Source organism: Alosa sapidissima, chromosome 16 (genome assembly GCF_018492685.1).
Source record: "Alosa sapidissima isolate fAloSap1 chromosome 16, fAloSap1.pri, whole genome shotgun sequence".
Classification (NCBI taxonomy): Eukaryota; Metazoa; Chordata; class Actinopteri; order Clupeiformes; family Clupeidae; genus Alosa; species Alosa sapidissima.
Window position 1 is genome coordinate 16,064,233 of NC_055972.1, and position 21,060 is coordinate 16,085,292.

General features: G+C 41.7%; 2 protein-coding genes across 2 annotated transcripts in view; both read right to left on the minus strand.

Annotated features, from left to right (window-relative positions):
• Nucleotides 1–6,521, minus strand: part of ldb3a (LIM domain binding 3a) — a 47,803-nt gene extending 41,282 nt beyond the window's left edge. The window contains exons 1-2 of the mRNA XM_042066204.1: nt 6,426–6,521; nt 6,070–6,265 (exon numbers count right to left, since the gene is read on the minus strand). Of these exons, the coding sequence (XP_041922138.1) occupies nt 6,070–6,165 (96 nt within the window). The 5' untranslated portion in view covers nt 6,166–6,265; nt 6,426–6,521. The remainder of the gene's footprint in view (nt 1–6,069; nt 6,266–6,425) is intronic.
• Nucleotides 6,522–18,028: 11,507 nt separating this feature from the next.
• opn4a (opsin 4a (melanopsin)) overlaps nt 18,029–21,060 on the minus strand; it is a 41,819-nt gene continuing 38,787 nt past the window's right edge. Inside the window, exons 10-11 of the mRNA XM_042066206.1 lie at nt 19,845–19,913; nt 18,029–18,265 (exon numbers count right to left, since the gene is read on the minus strand). Coding sequence (XP_041922140.1) covers nt 18,029–18,265; nt 19,845–19,913 — 306 coding nt within the window. The remainder of the gene's footprint in view (nt 18,266–19,844; nt 19,914–21,060) is intronic.

Sequence of the window (21,060 nt, forward strand, 5' to 3'; positions counted from 1 at the left end):
GGCTTCCTTCTCTTTTCCTCACTCTTGCCATCTGTTTCGGTTTCTCTGCCTTTCAGCATAAATCCTCCTGCAGAACTAGTTTCAGCTTCAATCTATACAATAGATGGATTTATAATTCGAAAATAACGGTGGTTGCTAGGTTGTTGCTAGGGAAATTAAGATGGTTGCTAGGGTGGTTCCATAACACCATAGCTTGGTTCTAAATGGATCTACATGTAGACCTATATACAGTAATACATTATTTATTGAGTTCACCAAAGCTTGGTTAACATGGTGGCCTGTGGGTATACAACAACACAAAGATTCCACATAACCCTCAGAGAAGCTGACGTCTGAGTTGAGTTAGCCAAAAGCCACCCTTCGCATGAGGCCTTCTGATGTTAAGGAGTCCGTGACAGATCAATTGATATGCAAAATAAAATCAAATTGCATGGCTTCCTGTTAGGTAGGCAGATAGACATCTTTACTTTGAAGAATTTTGTGAAATCTAGAAGGGGAGGATTTCTATCTATAGCAACTGTTCCAGTCACTCTGATCCAAGCACATTAGGGCAGATCACCGCGGCTAACGGGAGGAATAGTGGATTTAGACACACTGAATAAGAGAGATGAGATAGGCTGCCACCCTACACAACAACACTGAATTAATTATTCTCTGGTTCTGGTCTCCCATTGGCTAACTGTGTGAGCATTGCTGGAGAAGTGCATAAGGTTGAAACTTTCTTTCTCCCTCCCTCCCCCTCTCTCTCTCTTTCTCTATCTTTAGGCTAATTAAATCGCGTAACTCATCTACTCATCTGTTGAGCGCAGTGGTGTCATATGCCCATTGAAATAAAGGGGGCACGTGCCACCTCAGATTTTTCCTCCCTGATAATTTTTTTGATCATAACTTTGTTCCTATTATGCTCCATAATAAGCCAGAGCCTATAACGACTCAAATGTATTCTGGATGTGTAATAAACCGTTAGCCTGGGTGCCATTCCGAACTTAGTCCCGCCCACAACATTTGAGGTCGGGAAGTTCGGTCTGGCATTGCTCCATTGTGGAGCAAGTATGCTCGCCCTAGATCGGGCTTTACGATGATGGACAGGTGAGCAACAGCGTCTATTACGTCATCTGAGCACGCTTAGATTAGGCTTATGTTTCAAACAAAAACGCTGTGGCTAGAAGGATACATGGCTTTTAAGACCCCATATGGAAAATGCATATTATTTAATGAGGTTTTATCACTGACAACGATTATTTCTGAAAACTTTGGCCAAAGTTGAGATGTGGGAAAACTCGTGGTTTCACTTTCATCAAGGGAAAACAGCGCTGTTGCATTGCGACATGTTCCTCGTTCGTTTGAAATCTCTGATTGATCACCTGTTCGAGGGATTTGCGACAGCCTTTTTAACATGTTTGTAGCATATCAGTGTTCAACTATTTTTTTTTTTAAAACGGAGGGGATATAGGCTATCAGTTTTTTCCTAATAGCCTACCCTACTAGGCTACGTATCTCTTAGATTTCGCTAATGAGTGTTGCAGGCTAGGAGTTATTGACGGCACTAACTTTTACAAAAGACCAGAAAACAATGTTAAGGCATTTGTGGAGAAGTGTTTGTGTGATTTGTGGTTTGTGTGTTTCTTCCTACACCTTACGCTAAGCTATTTCGTTGCTCTGATTGGTTAGGTCTATCCAATTGAGTGCAGAGGCATTCCCCCCCTGTATCGGTTAAAAACACGCCCCATAATAACGTCCCAATGGAGCAGTATCAGACTCATATTCTGACTAGAATTGAGTATGACTACGTCAGGCTAATAAACCGTACCAAAATAGCTGAAGACCGGTCAACATCAGCCCTTTTCCTAAAATTGGTGTCTGTGTATGTTCCCTTAGCCTGGCCATTTGCCATCCCCTTGGTGCGCTTCGCGGAGGGAGATGAAAATCGAGCATAGGAGTACATAGGAAGGCAATAAAGGCCAGGCTAATGTTCCCTTAACAACTCACACGTGCATTGAGCTCGCAACGTTTTGCTTGTGTTGAACTGTTGAACAGTTACAGTTTAAACAGATACAGTCAATGGTGTTGAAGTGGTAAGTAGACTAGGCTAAGCAATAAAAAGTAGTGGAATTATTTGTGGCTGACCTGGAAATTTTGACTTGGTGATCAAAAAGTTAGAACTATGGATTTGATGTTGGCAGCGAATTCAGGGCATTACGTTAACTTTAGCCTACATGGTGTCAGTGTAACGTAGCCCTACTCTTACAAATATTTGGCAAAGTCTCCTGGTTCAATTGTTTCCAGTTTCATAGAAACAAGGGTGTTAAATTTGCAGTGACTAGAAAATCCAACCTAATTAACATTAGGCCTACCAAGGCATCGCGTTGGATGTTTCTCCACTTGTTCTCATGTATCTGGCAGCTAATCCATGTAGTGAAAAGGGATAGGCTACCCGTTCCAAATATGGCCTAAAGTTGTTTTATATAGGATCGCTATGACTGTGATGTAGAGGGCGAGAAAGTATAGTCTCTCTCATGTGCTCATATTATCAGGTCACTTGCTCATGATTTGCAGGTAGCAACTTACAAATGAGGTAGCCTATTGCTTGCCATAATGGTAATGAAACATATATTAGGCCTACTAGTAAAATATTCAAATATTTAGTGTTAACCTTACTCAGCACTGAAACCTGTCAAACTTCTTTCAAAGTCCTTCATCACATGAATTAAGATTAAAATAATTTAATTTCTGAGCACCACAAAGTCAGACCTCAGCACCCTTTTTAATGTAAGGTTGTTCTTAGGTCACATATCAATTTAAAATCATAACAACTGCAATGGTAGCCTACAGTTTTTAAAATCATGTGTAGAAGGGTAAGTGTAGAAAGTGTAAATGTGTGTGTCTAAACATGCTTTATTATGAGCTTACACTTTAATGAGTTGAATTTGAATTGGCTTTCATGACGCCCCTGGTTGAGCGCATCTGCTGCAAGTGCCCTCAAGTGGCACCAGAATAAGATAACTACTGTTTTTAATTAGTCAGAGTGACCGGGTCAGCGGGAAGCCATTTATGTCCCTCTAATTGAGGGTATCAGAGAGTCTATGAAATAATGAATGAACAGAGGAACAGAGTGATAAACTATCTTGCCTCACAAACATTTAACGGGCTGTGAGCTGTCCATAAAAGACAGCTGTCTTTTGCCTTACTTCTACAGTGCCCCAATCTCCAACATTGTTTGAAAAGCTCATAATTACTTGTGTGCACACTAAAACAGATATACACAGACACACACACACACACAGACACAGACACAGACACACACAGACACAGACACACACACACACACACACACACATACACACACACACACACACACACACACACACACACACACACACACACACACACACACACATTATTCTTCTTCTGTTCCACCTGGTCCACTACAAAAATACTCCATGTCTGCAGGCTTCCCAAACAATCACCGTTAGCGTGATGTATTTTTAGCCTCCGGCGCCACCGGCAGAGGCAGCAGCAGCAGCAGCAGAGGCACCCGACGCCCAGGAGTAGCGGCAGCAGCAGGGGCCACCTGTCAGGCCTCTGAGTGACTGGGCCTTCTGCTCGGCCGCCGCTCGGCCGGAAAAGGGAGACGGCCTCCACCCCTGCTGCCCCACAGCACCCCCCAGCCCAGGGGCAAGGCCCACAGCCAGCCAGGGTGCACAGCTCAGGGACGTAAATCCTGACCGTCACCGCACAAATTTAAACACTGCCCTCAGACACCACTCCAGACCATAGCCATTCTGCCTCAATCCCCTCTACTGTATGGGAACTAGCTTACAGTTCTACAAGTCACCTACAGTGTACTGCCTTCAACACAAACCAAAAATACCTTTTTCTATATACATTTTATTACATTTATACATACAACACCCACAAAACAGCTACACTTTGTTATTCTACACTGTAACGTTAATGTCACATATGATGGAAGCACACTATCAAACATAATCACAACACTGACACAACCATATGATAACAAGCCAACAAACAAAATTGCTGTTTAAAAGCAATAACAAAACATCCTCAAGTTCTGTCATAGATTATCTTCCTCATGTATGGAACACTGGAACATTGGATAGTGAGGTCATTATGGAAAGGATCTGATCAAATGTACAGTGGTGCAGAATTAGAAAACAGTGCTATTGTATCTCTGGTGCTTTGACTAAGCTGTCTCCATGATGTAAAACAATCACAGTGTCCACATTTCCAGCTGCGGAGGACCCCATTAAAGTCCTCTGACATCATCTGCACTATGACAAGTGCAGGGAGAGCCTGGCCAGGAAAAGAGCATGCATTTGTTCGTGACCGCAAGGTACGCATGGACGGGTGACAGAATGGCACTCTATCATTTTACGACAGAGCCCATCTAACTGACACCGCTTGACACTGCAGGTCCTTTTTTAAATGCAGCTATTTTTTGGAACAAAGGTTCCACTAATACCTCTACAATGGCTGGGAGGAGAGCCCACTGACCATGTCATACTTGTCCATTACACATAATCACATGGAAGCACACACATTCCCAAAGCAAAGAGCCGTGATATCAAAGACCAACAACAGAGAGTCAATATATACCAGTATATATAACACCTATTCCAGATTCCAGCGAGCACATCACCTACAGTACAACGTCACAGTGAACACAAGGAAAAATTCATACAGCATCACACCACTTAACCCTATCTACTCCACACACACGCATACACTCACGCAGACACACACACACACACACACACACACACACACACACAAACACACACACACACACAGAGAGAGAGGCAGTGCTGTACTCTCCAACATATCTCCTGCCTCTTCCATTCATATTACTTCTGAGAATTAAGCGACATCTATAGCCACACTGACATGCATCCACCACGACACCTCTTCAGAAAGACATCCACACTATTGCATTGTGATAACAAACTACAAATTCCGCTTGGGTCACACTCAGGAAGCCAAATTAAGACAACCAAGACAGGCTCTGTGTCCTTCATGTGATCTTCATGGGGGGCTAACAAAATTAAATTTTGTCTTCATCAAGTTTAACTGACATGTTAGTATAATATAAAATGACCATGTATTATCACAATTGAGTGGTAATTACAAAAGTATGTATTATTTATAATTATAAGATTAGGATATCCTTTCACTTTGGTGAATGTTGTGAGACAGGCCGTGCTGTGAGAACACTGAGGAGGTCTGTATCCAAATTGACAAAAATGCATGTCCCCTACTCTAGTCAAGAGACACTGGAACATGTTTTCAATGAAACTGGATACAACCAGAAGAAACCTCTGAATCATAAATTAAATAACTTCATAACTTTCCTGCAGAAACCACACGTGTCCAATAATAGCCAAACATTTATATTATCTCCATTTATATCTTATGCCAGTCTAAAGGTTCATAAAACCTGAGCATTCAAATTGAGCCTGGAGTCACACGAAACTGAACCACAGCAAATGCTAGGCTAATTCTGTACTGCACCAGAGTCAGCTGAAGCACTTACAGCCCATATAAATATACCACTGCATATTAAGTGGAAACTTTGTTAAACCCTTAGTCGATTTTGTGAAAGACACCAGAAATATGTGGAGATACGACATAGGCCTGTAATCAGAGCTGTAATCTTTTTCCTATGGGGAAACTCCTCCCCTCCCTTTATGCCTGTCCACTTCAACCCATTCACCCTAAATGTGCCAGTTATGTCATCAACACTACAATGGATCCAATGGGGCAAATGATAAGGGGTTTAATCAATACTTATCAAAGCCCAGTGTCTTCTGCGATGACTCACAGTGCCATTTTTAGAAAGGCCTTAAATTTAAATTTGCCCTGGCTCGCCAGTGCACAAGCAGTCCCCACACTCATTCAAACAGTCAGAGGCCTCACAGATCTCTCAGAATTGTCATAACACTACGAGGAGTCTTCTCTGCTTGGGCACACACAGACACACACCAGCCGAGAACCAGCAAGCTCGTGCTGGGCTGACCAGCAGGGGGAAGGGGGGCCCTGGTGGGCTCTTACCCTGGAGATGGTCAGGGGCATGTTGAAGTCCTTCCCTCCCTGTAGACGGAATCCCCAAGGTGCCGGTCCATTGAGGGTGATGGTGTAGGTGCTCATTTTCTTTCAAAAAACGTACTTGCTTTGGATGGACTTTGATTCTTCCTCCAAACAGTTGGAAAAATGGAGGTTAGGAAGTGTAACAGGCACCAGGTAGCTTCTGTAAGCAGAGAAAAAAAAATGTTACAAAAAAAATGTGAGACAAAAAAAAGACAGCAGAAGGAAGGAAAAAGTCAGCAAGTCCCAAACAGCTCAACAGAATGGACAGCAAGCCAAAAAGTTTACACCAACAGAGCAGCAAATAATCAAATCATGCTTACACTCTTTTTTTCAGCTAAGCCAGAACTATGAAAGACAGACAGAAAAGAGCAAAAGGAGGAGAGGTCTTGCCTGCTCAGATGAGCCGAAGTGACAGGCTAAGAATAGCTAACCCATGCAAGAAAGTGATAGTACAGGGGCATTGTGGGAGGGTGGGGGTGGTGGTGGGGGGGAGTGGGGAGCGGGGGGTGCCATATATGGCATGCAAGGGGACACCTAGAATGGCAGGCTTCCTGTGATTCACAGTGCTAATATAGCCTCTTCCCAGGCCGGCTGATTTTTTCTAGACCACTGTACCCGGGTGTCAGGGTCCCACACTGATCACATCAGCTACCCTCTGGCAGTGCAGAGAGCCTCGGGAAATGACAAATGAACACTCATCTATCAAGGCGTGAAGTGGACATTACAGCAGGATCACACATTCACTTTTTCCCCCGCTGTTATGCACTGCAAAGCATGACCACAACACTGAGACAAGATCACACGAATACAATCTGCTCTCCTTACAGTGCTTTTAAAACTTTCTGCCAGTAAAGCATTAAGAACCAAACCATCAAAGTCAATCAAACATATCACACACGCAGAACCAGACCTTGTGTAGGACTAGAGGGCTAGAAATCTATAGGGTCAGTCCTCCTGTCTAACCCCTTCAGCCACACAACTGCTGACGAGGAGGATTGCTGTGTGAATCCTGTGGTAACTCCCTAAACTACCGGCTCCTTTCAGGCCAGCACCTGCCAGCATGAATCACGACCCACATCACTGCATGGCCACTAGCACCTAAATCACAGGACCAGCGGGGCCAATGCCGTACCTCATGAGAAAATCTACTAGTGAAGTTATTACTGTTAATTACTCGTCAAATATCCTGCTGTTTAATGTGCGGCACTGGTTTTCCGTGATTCGGCTTTAGCAGAAACCAGGTCGTGCTGTAGCATAGTCGTACAGTAAGGGTGTTTGAGAGAGCTAAAATAGTCCCTGACAGCAGTGAGGAGGGAAGACATCCATGCGGTGTTCGCCTGGGGGTGGGTGGGGTGGTATCTGAGATTAAACAGAAGCCTGTCGGGACCCCGCAACGTGGAGCTGAGAGTCAGGCGGCTCTGCAAAAGAGCCGAGATCCCAGCCCAACCGCCTCATGGCCAGCTGATAAGACAGGCACTTATGACATGAGAGGCGCGCCTGAGCACAGGAGTCAAGATAATCATGAAAGGCCAACCGGTCCAGGACAGTCCAGCACCAGGCCTAATTTGGCAGACGGCATCCACCTACACGAGCTGATCCATGTGATGCTTTTACACCACTTTGTTGTTGGCATAGAGAATTTGTTGAGGGCATTGATTATATGAAGTTGAAGTTGAGTGATATTTAGCAGACGCTATTCTCCGAAGCGACACCATCAGTCAGTGACATTAGCATTGCTTCATCACGCCCGCAACTGATTCTGACATATAATGCAATCAAACATAATTCAGCAGTATCACTGCTTAAGTATATCAGTTTCATAAATCTGATAGGTAGTGATAAATATGTAAGTGTATCAGGAAAATGTTGTTACTACAGTAAAACATTAAGATAAGTATTATCTTTCTACCTAAATATATCAGCTATGTAATTTTTGGTATGTGCTGCATGTGGATCGGAAACTATTCTCGGCAGGCTTGAATGAAAAGGTTAGTGTTATCTCCCAAACCACCTGAGGCTTCATACTGACACATGAATGATGCAGACGCTCTGAGAAGTGAGCTCAGACGCTGTGATCTCTATTGAGTGAGGGCAGCAGTCAGGTGTTGTGATGCTCATTCATGACCTTATGACAGACCAAGGGGGAGAGTCCAGCTGTGGGTCTCTGCATACCTCTGTGTGTGTGTATGTGTGTGTGTGTATTGGAAGAAGTTGGATAAAGTGAATATAAGGTCACACACACACACACACACATCACATTACATCACATCACATCACATCACATCACATCTCTCTCTCTCTCTCTCTCTCTCTTACACACACACACACACACACACACACACACACACACAAACACACCTACACACACACACACACACACACACACACACACACACAGTCCTTGCCAGATTGATCCAAAGGCCAGGACAAACACAGCATAGGGGGTGGGTTTACAGTAATCCAAGCGCTGAGTGCATTGCATCTCTGCATCATTTGCCTCAGACTGAGAGAACTTGCTAGAAGGACAGTCTCAGTCTGGGACTCCTGATAATAAACTTCCCCCATTGGCAGCGCTGTTAGAAGCTTCACATTTCAAATGGGAACATGTGTGGTTCACATATCAATTTAGCGGAAGCTATAAAAGTTACATAAGACCAACCATAACTTAAAGCCTGAAAACCTCTAAAAGACACAAAAACATAACACATGTGAGCAAAATGTAGCATGAATACAAATATATCAAATGTCATGATTGAAATCAATCCAAAATGCCAAGCCAGCGTCTCAAAATGCCCAGAGACCTTAATCCACATCCGGTTTCTATTCGTACTCCTTAGTTGCCATGCTGATGGAGGGGTGATCCTTGGAGAGCCTCCACTCTCCGCCCTCCTGGGATTCTCCAGGACACCACCATCTCCATAACCCCCATCTTAAGGACAGTCTACCCGACCCCAGAGCCACACAGAATCTCAGAGGTGACTTCTAAAAGCAAGCACCTGTTAGCAGCCAATTTACTGCAACTTACAGCAACCCACACAGCAGAGTCTGAATGAGCTCAAGACAAGCACAGTCCCATGGCATCATTCCAGGCCTAGGCATCTATGTACCATGAAAAGAATAGCCAGTTGGGGTTGGCCCAGGTCTTTTCTAACACTGGCCAGAGAACACACCACAGGACATTTCTCGGGGGAACAGCATTTAAAAAGGCAAAGTAGAGAGGCTCATGTGACCAGAAAGACCACCCTGACCGCTTCAGTTTCGGCCCATAATGGGGCTCATACCAGTCTCATGCATAAGCAGTGGATTTAGAACAAACTGTCTACCAGCAACGTGCATCTAAACTTTCATCCAATCATGATGACAGGCCTACATTGGTTCTGTAGGATAATCACGGCATAATAATCATACACATTATTGGCTAAATGTTATTAAATGCAATTGTATATGTGAGGTGACAACATAGCCAACAGACTACATGCAGGCTAATGGTTGACAGCAGAATTTCATCAAGAGAGGAATTACGGAATGTGTAGATTGTACAGTAGCCTAAGCAGTGTTAACGGCGCGGCACCTCCACAAACTTAAAAGCATAGTTCCTTAATGTTAAATATATAGTAGGCCTACATTTTACGAAGGCCCTTGATGTGCTTGAACTTCCTCTCATATGCCGTGACAGGTGTGTAGCCTACGGACTACGATGCTCATCCTGACAAGCCCCTCTAACTAAAGGAAAAGTTGACCGTATCTGAATAAACAGAACAACAACCTAAACGGATCAACAAAACGAAATCCCAAGCAGTATTCCATCACACAAAACAAAACAGGAATTAGGAATATCAGGGAGGATTAAAGTTCTCGCACGCAACAGCGGGGAGCAGGTGCACTTTTTCAGCGGTTGCGTCTTTTCAATGGATGTTCTGCTTGTAAAACATGCACTATGACTGTTGCATCCAAACAAGCCCAAAGCTAACTGGAATAGACTAAAACTAGGAAAAGTTTGCGTTCAACGTACATTTCATGGCGAGTGATCCCGCGGACGGCCGTAGGCTACTACCTGCCGTAGTGGCGGATCCTCTCTCCCTTGGCTTTCCTCTTGCGTGGAACCGTGTCACACAGGCCGGCTTGATCCGATCCCTAGGACCCTGTTCGACGTCACCTCGAACAAGCAGGGCGGGGGGGGGGCAGTGGGGGATTTTCATTAAGGTGGACTTATTAAAGCTACAGTCGTCCTTTAAGTTCACTGTGGCGCCAAGAAAAATATTGAAAGTGGAACGGAAAAGATAGAAAAGTTAGAGGAGTTATTTCCCTTGTGTTATCAGCGCCACACAGGGCTCCGATATCCCTCCTGTGTATGCACATGTAATGAATGACAGTAGGTAACTTTATAGGTGTGTGTGTGTGTGTGTGTGTGTGTGTGTGTGTGTTGTCTCAACACCTATTGCAATATTTATGTCACACAGATCGCAGTCCACCACCCAATAAAAACACTCACAGATAGATAGGTTATAGGCTTCTGTAGCTCCATGCCCAGAGGAGTTGTCAGTCAGTCTCAGTCAGCTGAAACATGAGGGGCATGCATACCAGTGTATGGCTTCGGGATGGAACACCAGTTCTGCTGAATACTTCCACCAAGACTACAAGGCATGGCCTAAGCTTTATTATTGCACTGTAGTTGGAGATACAGAGCAGTAACTGTAAACAGTTTAGAATAACAGTTCAGTCTGTACAGTAGCCTACTCTCAAGCACAGGACAGTCTGTTTCTTTACACTACATCTAAACACTACATAGGCCTATATTGAGAGAAAAGTGTGTGTGTGTGTGTGTGTGTGTGTGTGTGTGTGTGTGTTGTGTGAGCATGTGAATGTTAATGTCAAACACCAAAGATGGGTGGTATTCTGTCTATCTTATATCCCTACTATGGACGCACTGGTGCACTGAGTGTTTATACAACAGAGCTTCACCTTATATCACAAACTATAAGTCAGCAGCATGTACGGTACTCCTACAGTGTAACTTGTTTTCTAACCACTAAAGTGCTCAAGGTCACATTATCAGAAACAAGGTACATATCATCCATCCAGGTTCAATTGCATTTTGATGTATTTGTAATATTTAGGATTGATTCCTATTCCTACACGGAACCCAATAACCTGTTCTCATAGAGCAAGCATTATAATTTCAATGGGATGAACATTTTTGTGAAATTGTGAAAGGTGTACACATACACACACACACACACACACACACACACAAATGTGAAAGCAAAACTGGGTTCATTTAGCTTTTTCTCTCACTAATCCTGTAAATCGCAGTAATCACTGGTAAATCTGTTTCAGAAGACTCTGGCAGGCAATTACATATGTGGATGGATGGGATTGTATGGCCAAGGGCTGATTGGCAGACAGGCATCAGAAATGATGAAGTCCTTCACAGACAGATATGATGAAGTCCTTCACAGACAGACTAAAATCAACTTTTATCACTATTCTTTTCCACTTGAAGGCAGACTCCTCTGGCATTGGTATGGGTTTCTGTTTTGTTTTTTTCTATTTTCTGGCAGAAGATAAGTGAGAAGGTAGACAGAAAATAATAATTTTCTTGGATGCTATCACTTAGGGTAGCCTACATGGCTTGTTTTGTCTTATTTGTTTCATTTAAAGATAGATAGATAGATAGATAGATAGATAGATAGATAGATAGATAGATACTTTATTATTTAAAGGGCATTTATATGCACATTTAGTTAAATGCATACCCCCTACCATAGTTTAAGCATTGTCTGGTGTATTCCAACTGAAATGAGTGGAGTCTGGCATCTTATTACAAAGCGCACCAATCACAAGTGCACAGATTAAAGAAGCAGTATTTCAAATATGCACATTCTAATTCAACAGCTATGAAACAATCACATGGTATTTGCTTTGTACAGTAAAAGAAACGTAATGCCAGACACACTTTCCACACCTAGATAAATGAGTGGCATTGTTATCAGTTATCAGTGTCACAGAATGGAAAGGCACATTCCATTGGTCCAGTCAGATTTTCTATACCATTATCAGGAACTGGAATGCCATACATGACATTCACTGTATGTAATAGCCTTGAATAGCCTGTATATATTACATATGATTTTCCTCTTCTTAGATACGAGAATACTTGCAAGCATGGTACAGTACCTAAATCTTCTGGTATCTTCAATCCATGTCAGCCCCACGGTTTACAGCACCTGTGGGGGTATTAAAAAGGAAGCTAGCCATGTGTTACAGTATGTCACCAGTGACATGGCCATAAAACATGTTATTATAAAGTAAACTTATACATATTCCTGACATTCCCAGAACAGCAAATAGGGCTGCCAAACAATAAATGATTGGATTTGAATTAAAAGTACATTTTTGTGTAGTAAGCTGTACTAATGAGGCATAGCAGGTCTATGAAAAATGTAAACAAAAATGTGTATGTTTGAAATCAGTTTTATATAATGTGAAGTACTACACACTCCCTCCAAAGACCAGGTAAGCTCTGCGACTGCCCCTGAGCTTACAGGGAGAGTTCTGTCAAGTCCTGAAAGGCAACGAATAGAGACTGCACTCAGTGCCACCCACATTCAGTACAAAATGTGACTAGAGGTATTGTGCTATTTTATTGAAAAAAATGAAAGACTACAAAGACAGGAGAGAGAGGGAAAGGAAGGAAGAGAGAGAAAGATGAGATTCAACTCTCATACCAGCAAAAATGACTTTGGACGTGCCAGGAACATTATTCAAAAAATCTTCCACAGTAAAATAAATAATCTCAGATCCACATTTCTCAGAACGCGGAAGGTCAGAGCAACGTCCAAACATTTAACTTTTTCCAGTTCCCATCTAACTTTTTCTCTTTTTCTCTCTTTCCAGTTTCCATATCAGACAGACACACAACAGTAACTCAGGACAGGGGTTATGTACTGTAAAAGCCCACCCACCCTGAACCTCTAGCACGCAGCATGTGTCAGCCTGGCCTCTAGAGGGGGCTAGAGAATGAGGGTCGTGAGCTGGAAAGAGGAGGTAGAGGGACGCTAGGTTGATGTTCATTTCTATATTTGCTATTTGCCTTGGGTTTGAGAAAGGGGCTATATAAATTAAACTTATTATTATTATTTTATTACTTAGAGGAAAAAAGGCACCAGCCTATGACTGACAGTAGCCCAGGTGAACCCAGATGAACCTGTCAGCAAATTTGAATTTGCTCTGCAGGTTGTCTGGAAAGTAGCCCATTGACATCCGTTTCTGAATGACCAAAAACCCAGGAACATGTATTTTCTTTGGAAACAACTGTATTTAAAACCTTTGTTTACAAGAAAGATGTTTGCTGCACTTCTGAAATGATTTGGTAAGACTTTAATTCACAAATTTAAGTTTCATTTGATTGCTGGTTACACCCGTGGAAGTAGCAAAACTGCAAGTTTGGAAATTGTTGTCAATGGGATCTTTTCTGGATTCACCCAGACAAGACTGACAGTGTATCACTGCTGTCAGAAATCTGCACAAGCAGAAGTCCTCTACAAACAACATGGACTGCATGTTTGATCTTCTCAGTCATAATGCAATTCGGACAGGACTGATGGGAAATCAACCCATATTTTGTCTGGTGCATTGTGGAAACCTGTCTATCTCGATAGGGATGGCCAGATCAATAGTAGGCCTACTAATGGAATATGTTTATATACATACAACTCCTAGACCACATAACAAGTCCACACTTATTGTAGGTCTTAATAGAGAAGCTTTATTTAAAAAAATAAATAAGTAGGCCTACAACACTGAGAGACAGAAGCAACTTATAATTTGACCATATTTACAATATTGTAATAGCTTAAGATTTTACAAATACACATGAACAAATAGCAAACATCCTCTTAATCTCATAATCTTCAAAAATAGAATACACATTAATCAATCCCTTCAAAAGAGCACATCTTCATATAATGACTGAAACACAAGAGCATTGTTCTCTACGATTATTTTGAGTAACATGAACTATGATATCTCTCTGCTGATTGGGAATTTAGGGAGAGCTCACAGAATCCCCTAAAATGCAGAAAATGTGTACCATGATAAAGACGCATGGTCAAGTACCAGGAGACAAGGATGAGATTTTAAAAAGCAAATAGGTGAATTATGTGTTGAGGTAAGTTAATGTATCTTTTGATTTAGTGTTTAGATTACAATAATGTTTTTAGAAATAGCATAGAAAAAGACCCACAGAGGGTTATCAGCTGGCCAAATTCAATAAGGTGGCGTCACATACTTGAGTAAATGACCTCGGAGGCCATTTCTGAAATATCAAATATGCGTGTGTATGGCACCAGCTAAACCAACACACTGGACTAGCTGCAGTGTGTGGGGGGGGGAGGCTGAAGCAATTACCAACATCGTTCTCCTCATTACAAAAAAAAACAGGCTAAAACAGGAGCCAGAGCTGAACATACTGCAGGTTTTGTGGACTCGACAGGAGGTCTGCTCAGGCCCATGCAGATGCCATGCCACTGCAGTGGCTTGGTGGTGTATGTGAGGGAAAGTACCTCCATCACAAGGCTACATTTGTTCTAGAAAAAGTAAAATCAGGCGTAAAAAAAGCAGCTATGAGAATATTGTGACGGAGTCCCAAGGACAATGAGGAAACAGTCTTCCCCTTCTTTTTCTTATCAAAGCACAAGGAAGTTTTTTACTATTTACATTCAACATCATGTTATACTTCATTAAACCACGGCATGTACACTACTCTCAGATACAGATAGAATACACTTCACCACAGGTACAACAGAACAAAATAAAAAATAAATGTGAGCCAATAAATAAAGACATTGCTTTAATCATACAAAAGGTCAAAAGGTCATGGGCAATGGGAGGATTGTTGAGGGTCGGTCAGGCTCAATGACCAGTGAGCTGCCGAGCCATTCAGCTACTTCTAGGAATCACTCCCTCTACCAGGAGTGCATCTAACGGCCCCCCCACCGGGCTTGAAAGTGTGACTTTGAGTGTGGGAGTTGGGCACAATACCAAGGGGGTTAGAAGCCACGGCTGACCGCACTGACATGTTTTTCACTGCTGGTTCGGTGAAGTTTGGACGGCACAGCCATCCACTAGCTTACCTCAGTTAATGCAATAATAAGTGTGAACTTGAATGTTTTCAAAAAATTCAAAATATATTTAGCATTTTTACTTAAGACTTTCAACATTAAGACAATATATCAAAATACACATCATGTATATAATGAAAATATAGGTTATGCTAATTTGTCCACATTACAATTAGTTAAAGCCTCAAAAAGACTAACACATTCAGATAGGTCAGAAAAACAATGGCTGGGAACTCACAACAAAATAGAGAAGTAGCCTACAACGTGGTAGCGGTCAAAAGTACACCTCAGTTACTCCTCCAATCACCCTCCCACCAGCCTTGCCTTTTCATAGCCCTGAGCCATCACAATGTTGACAATAACCATGTTGGCAGCACTAACACCCCCTGGGGTGACAATGCTGCCACCCACTGTGGCATACCTTTTCATAGCGCTTCACAGCAGGACACTCACATTGGCCAATCCAACACATTTTGACCAGGATGAAGCAAGGAACTCAAACATCTGACCATGGCTGCAGCAACACACCACCAAAGCATTTCATGATAGATGGACACAAACCTGCTCTACACATATTTTTGGTAGCCTATAGAACACTTTTCTTGACTTTTTCCCAGTTCCCTGTATAGCTCTGATGATGACATTTGAATTGCGAACAAGTGAATCACTTCCACATAATTGAGGTAAAAACAGCATTGCTTAGCATAATCAAGAAGAACCTGAAATCAAAAATGCAATTATGCAGAAAGTTTAAGTTATTTCTTCCCTCAAATCAGTAAAGTTCTGGTCCACCTTTGGACATATGACCTTTGTGTCTCCCACTAGTGTGAAATTTTAAAGACTTTCTTTGACAAGGTGGCTCTCGTCTCGTCTCAGGTCATGTTAAGAAAAGAAATGCCTGATAAGAATAATGATTATCTAGAGGTGCTGCCCCCTGCTGATGATGACTCTTATGGAGAGAGACGTAGGTAATGAATTTGCACTCAGGAGACTGAGATATTGCCCACTGATCCTGAAGTAAAAATCACTGTTGGAAGTGGTTCCATCTTGTTACAAACACTTCACTTACATTCTACCCACAATACATAATCAGGCTCAATCACTCTAAAGGGGAGAGATATTGTGGACAGTGGGTATTCATGGGTTTCATCAGGTCCCTTTCCACAGGTGTATAAAATCAAGCACCTTAATTATCAATGCAGACTGTATGGTGCTTGATTAATACACCTGTGGAAAGGGACCTGATGAAACCCATGAATTGTTTTCCTGAGAGTATATCATTGTCTGCTTAGTGTTTGTTCTTATAATGCTACATGTGGTGTTATACTAAATACCTTGCCATGTCCAAGCGCTTCATTTATGTTGGATTTACATTAACTAACTTGTTCCACTGATTTAGACTCCAGATCATATTTGTACAATCCACGAGAAAACAAACAAGGGAACTAATTCAATTTAATGTATTAAAAATCAATATCTACGATACACCTACACCTGACCTTCCTTGATTAAAATGAAACAAAAAAGGAAATGTCAACAGCACACAGGGTAGATTTCAAAACAACCGAGTAAGAGTGCAACTGTCAGCCTGTGCTAATACGATTGATTAGCAGCAATGCTGGGCAGCAAACTGATGGAAAGGCAGAAAGATATAAATGGACTAAAGAGAAGGCCAGCCACTACATTCCTCCACCGAGGAGACATAGGGAATTGACCAATGTACGAGACCACGCAATAGTGACGATATACCGCGTTAATGATTCAGTCACATATTGAGCTCCAGTGACTGAGTCGAGGAAAAAGTCTGTCCCACACACTAGGGTTGAGTTTCAGACCCCCCACCAGCACACTCACATACAAGACTGGCCACCCTCAAAACAGGTGTCTACAGTAGGCAATCACCAGCCAAGCCAGTTGATGTCATTGGGCCAATAGGTTAGTATGCATTGATGGGGCCAGTTTAGGGAGAAACACTGTTGAAAACTTGGTAGCTCCCCCTAGTGTTTAGTACATGGTTTGGTGTTTTCTTATTTTACTATATTTATCATCTTGGTCATTTCCACAATAATAATGATGATGATGATGATAATAATAAAAAATGTATGCCAATAATGTAATTCTATAAGCAAGATTGAAAAGACGGCATTAGGATGCAAGCCTATTCTTTTCGTACAGCTTCTCTATTTCATGCATTGTATTCAATTTTGTTAAAAGTCATCAAGCCCTGCATAGAATGCAAAGTAAGATTAATACAATTGTTCACCTTTTCTTCAAAGTTGCATAATTGTGAGTGTAGAAGCATGATGTTGACTAAGAAATCTTACTGTAATACTACAACTTTTAATGACTTCCTCTGGGATAACTGTCTGACTTCGGCAATCACTGATGTAAGTCAGACATTCAATTACACATTCCTGCAATGTTCCTCTTGGCTGTCCAAGATGTAGGCTGCAGGTTGTTTAAATATCAACCAACCACCTGACTGGATGCATGATGTCACTATCAACAGAAGCACATTGGCAGCAGATTGCATTTTGCAGCAATAAATGTCATGGGAGCTTATAAATTCATAATGTGGGCAGTTTTTGTGATAACCTCAGAGACTTGGTGGCCATGGAGTTATTTTTAAATGTGTGCAGTGGCTGAGGGAAAGGTGAAGAGGACATTATCAGAAGGGACAGAAGCAGCCAGACTCATCTTGGAGCTACGCTTCAGAAGGATCTTATTCAGAAGAACAAAACTGAGAAATAAGCGAACTGAAACAAACCGAACAAAACAAACGAAACAGACCAGCGGGTGATTCAGCACAGAGGAGTGGAGTCAGAAGCAGAGGGAAGGGCAGATGCCTTCGGCGCACTTCCTGCCAGGTCAGAGGTGGCAGACCCTTTTGCCACGCTGCCATTGGCCAGACGGGATCCATTGCTACGGTAATTGAACCTCAGGGAGGACAGGAAAGGATTGGACTCTGAGGTGATGACGATGCTGGGGATCCGGCCAATCACTCCTCTGGAAACCACACCATCTGTCGATTCTCCACCCTGCCACAAAATGGAACATTCATTAGTCAACACCTGGCTGGAAAAGCCCAGTATTACATCTCATCTCCAGCTAAACTAGTGCAATATTAGTGTCACTATAACATCTGTAGCTCTTCACGTTATTATTTATATATGTTCAGTAACCCATGGAGATTAGGCTGGAATGCAAGCCCATAATACAAGTCACATTTTCCTCAAGAGAAGAATATCCCGTTTCCATACGCTGTGCAGCTCTGGTGCACCCAACCTACATAGGCTGTGGATATAAGAACCACTCTTTCAGGTGGTGCCCAAGATTTAATTACAACACTTCCTGTGGATGTTTATGTTTATGGTATCCAGCAGACACTTTAGTCCAAAGCGACTTACAATGACATCAGTAAACAATATATTAGCATTAAATTACATTACATTGAATTAACTAGGGCTGTCAAAAAAACTGATTAATTTCGATTAATTAATTTGAGAAAAAATAACTGATTAAAAAAATTAGTGCAGATTAATCGATTCCTTATGACCTTTGACCCGAGCCATTCTAGTCAGTAAAAATTAGACTGTAAAATGAAGGAGAGAGAAGAAAACGTGCTGCCTGGATCATTGATTGGAACATTTACTTTTAAAAAACGCCCTGATGGTGTTGATAAAAACAAAATGTTGAAAATAAAGTCCTTTGCAATGTCTGCAGCAAGGAATTTGCATATCACCGGAGTTCATCAACTCTATAGTCGCACATCAATGCAAAGGAATAAGTGTTGACATTGAGGGGAGTGTTAATTTATTTTCATTGTGTCCCCTAGGTTATATCTGTGGCCTGAAATGCCTTGTATGTGAAGAAAAAACGTCTTCCCGAAGCAGTTTTGAATTTATTTCCTCATCATATTAGGTCATATCATAGATTATTATGGCCGTTATTTGAACAGTGAAAATAATAATAAGAGTTTTTGAACTTTAATGTCACTAATGTTGATTATTCAATGATTCATTTGAATTTAAATATTTAAAATACTTTCACAGCAAAAATTATGTATGCGATTAATTTAGATTAAGTAATCACAGAGTATGTAATTAATTAGATTATTTTTTTTAATCGATTGACAGCCCTAGAATTAACAGATCAGAGTAAAGAAAAATCAAATAGCCCCAAAAAAATCCAATGAATTTTTTGAATAGAATTAACTGAATAGAATTAAACAGAAACAGTGTGTAACACTCCACAAACAGCGAAGCTTCCATGAATACAAGGAACACCCTGTGACTTGTTTGCAAACCACAGGAAAATGGCAGAACATTTACAGTATTTGGTTGTTCTGGACTACTTGTTAGAGGCATTTAGGAAGCCCTGTCAAAGGCACAATAACAGGCTCTGAGAAAAGATGCTTTTCACTTGTGTATTTCTCCAGTGGTCTACGGTAGTAGCTCTGTGACCTCTTGATAAGATATGGACTGTGATGACCGGCTGAAACAATGTCATGCCCTCCAAGTGGCAACACATGAGATCCTGCCTCAATCACACGCGTCAGCAGACACAACTGGACACTGATCTGCACACACAAGGAGGTGGCAGGGTGCTAGGACTTACCCCTGGAGGCAAGGACCGGTCAGGGTGACCCGCTCCAGCAACAGAGACGTCATCCATGTCAGAGGAGGTCTTTGGGGAAAAGGAGGTAAGTGTGAACATGAGAAAACATGACTATTCTTGAGGTAAACTCGTGACAGCACTCCATGTCTAGGGAGCGGTATATTCGGCATTTAAAATTAGCACTCTATTGCGAAATACTGTATATTGTATTGTTCAGAGTCATTTGGGGACATCAGAAGATGTCATTTAGACCTCCACTTCAAGGTTGACTTTCTAGAAGCAGTGTCAAGCTGTTGGACTGAGATAAATGGGGCAAGAACTGAGCTCAATAATTAGAAATAAGCTGATAGCGTTCTTTGCCAAGTAACCTGAGCTTTCCCATGATCTCTGGCTGCTAACTTTCCTCTCACCTCATCCCCTCAGCCCTCATTGGAATTGCTAAAGAAACCCAATTTAATTTCACTTGCCTTTTTCAATTATTACTCCTCAACAAGTCTTAAAGGCCACTTTCTGTCATTGGAATCTGATTACAAGGGTAGTTTCTCATGAAAGTAAATGTTCCCATTCCTGTGTTATTGGGAATGTAATTATGGGACTTTATTAACTGTCACACAGAAAATGAAATTCTTTAAAGGCTCTGATGTGAGGTCACAAGCTCTGGCTGAGCACCAACATCAGAGACACTTGAAAAATGAACTATGAATGACTTCCGGAAATGGCTAAGCACCTGATGCCAAGCCAAGATGGCGAAGAACTTAATAGGTGATTCTCACTAAAGGGAGAATGGTTAGAGGCTGTGGAATGGTAGCAAGTTGGTAGTACTGTGCAGTGAGTGAACTCCTAAAGACTTTAAGATATGTGGGTCAATGACGTGACATTACGCATCGTCAGATGGTGCAACCAGGTTAAATACTAATTTAAACCAAGACATAGTAGATTAAAGTCAACAAATGGTTGAAAAATGTGTTGTACCTAATTATTCTATTAAACAATATATTTTTAAATGTGTAGAGTATTTATTCACATTTTAATAAAGTATTAAAATGTGAATAAAGAAAAGTACACAATAAAGTATTCATAAGTTACTTTTAATACCAAGGTCAACTACAAAATAATAATTTTATTACACTGTTGACATTCAGGTATACTTAGAAATTTAGAAAACACTTAAAAAAAACAGAAAGAATTTGCTTGTGCCACCTGACATTTTTTATTG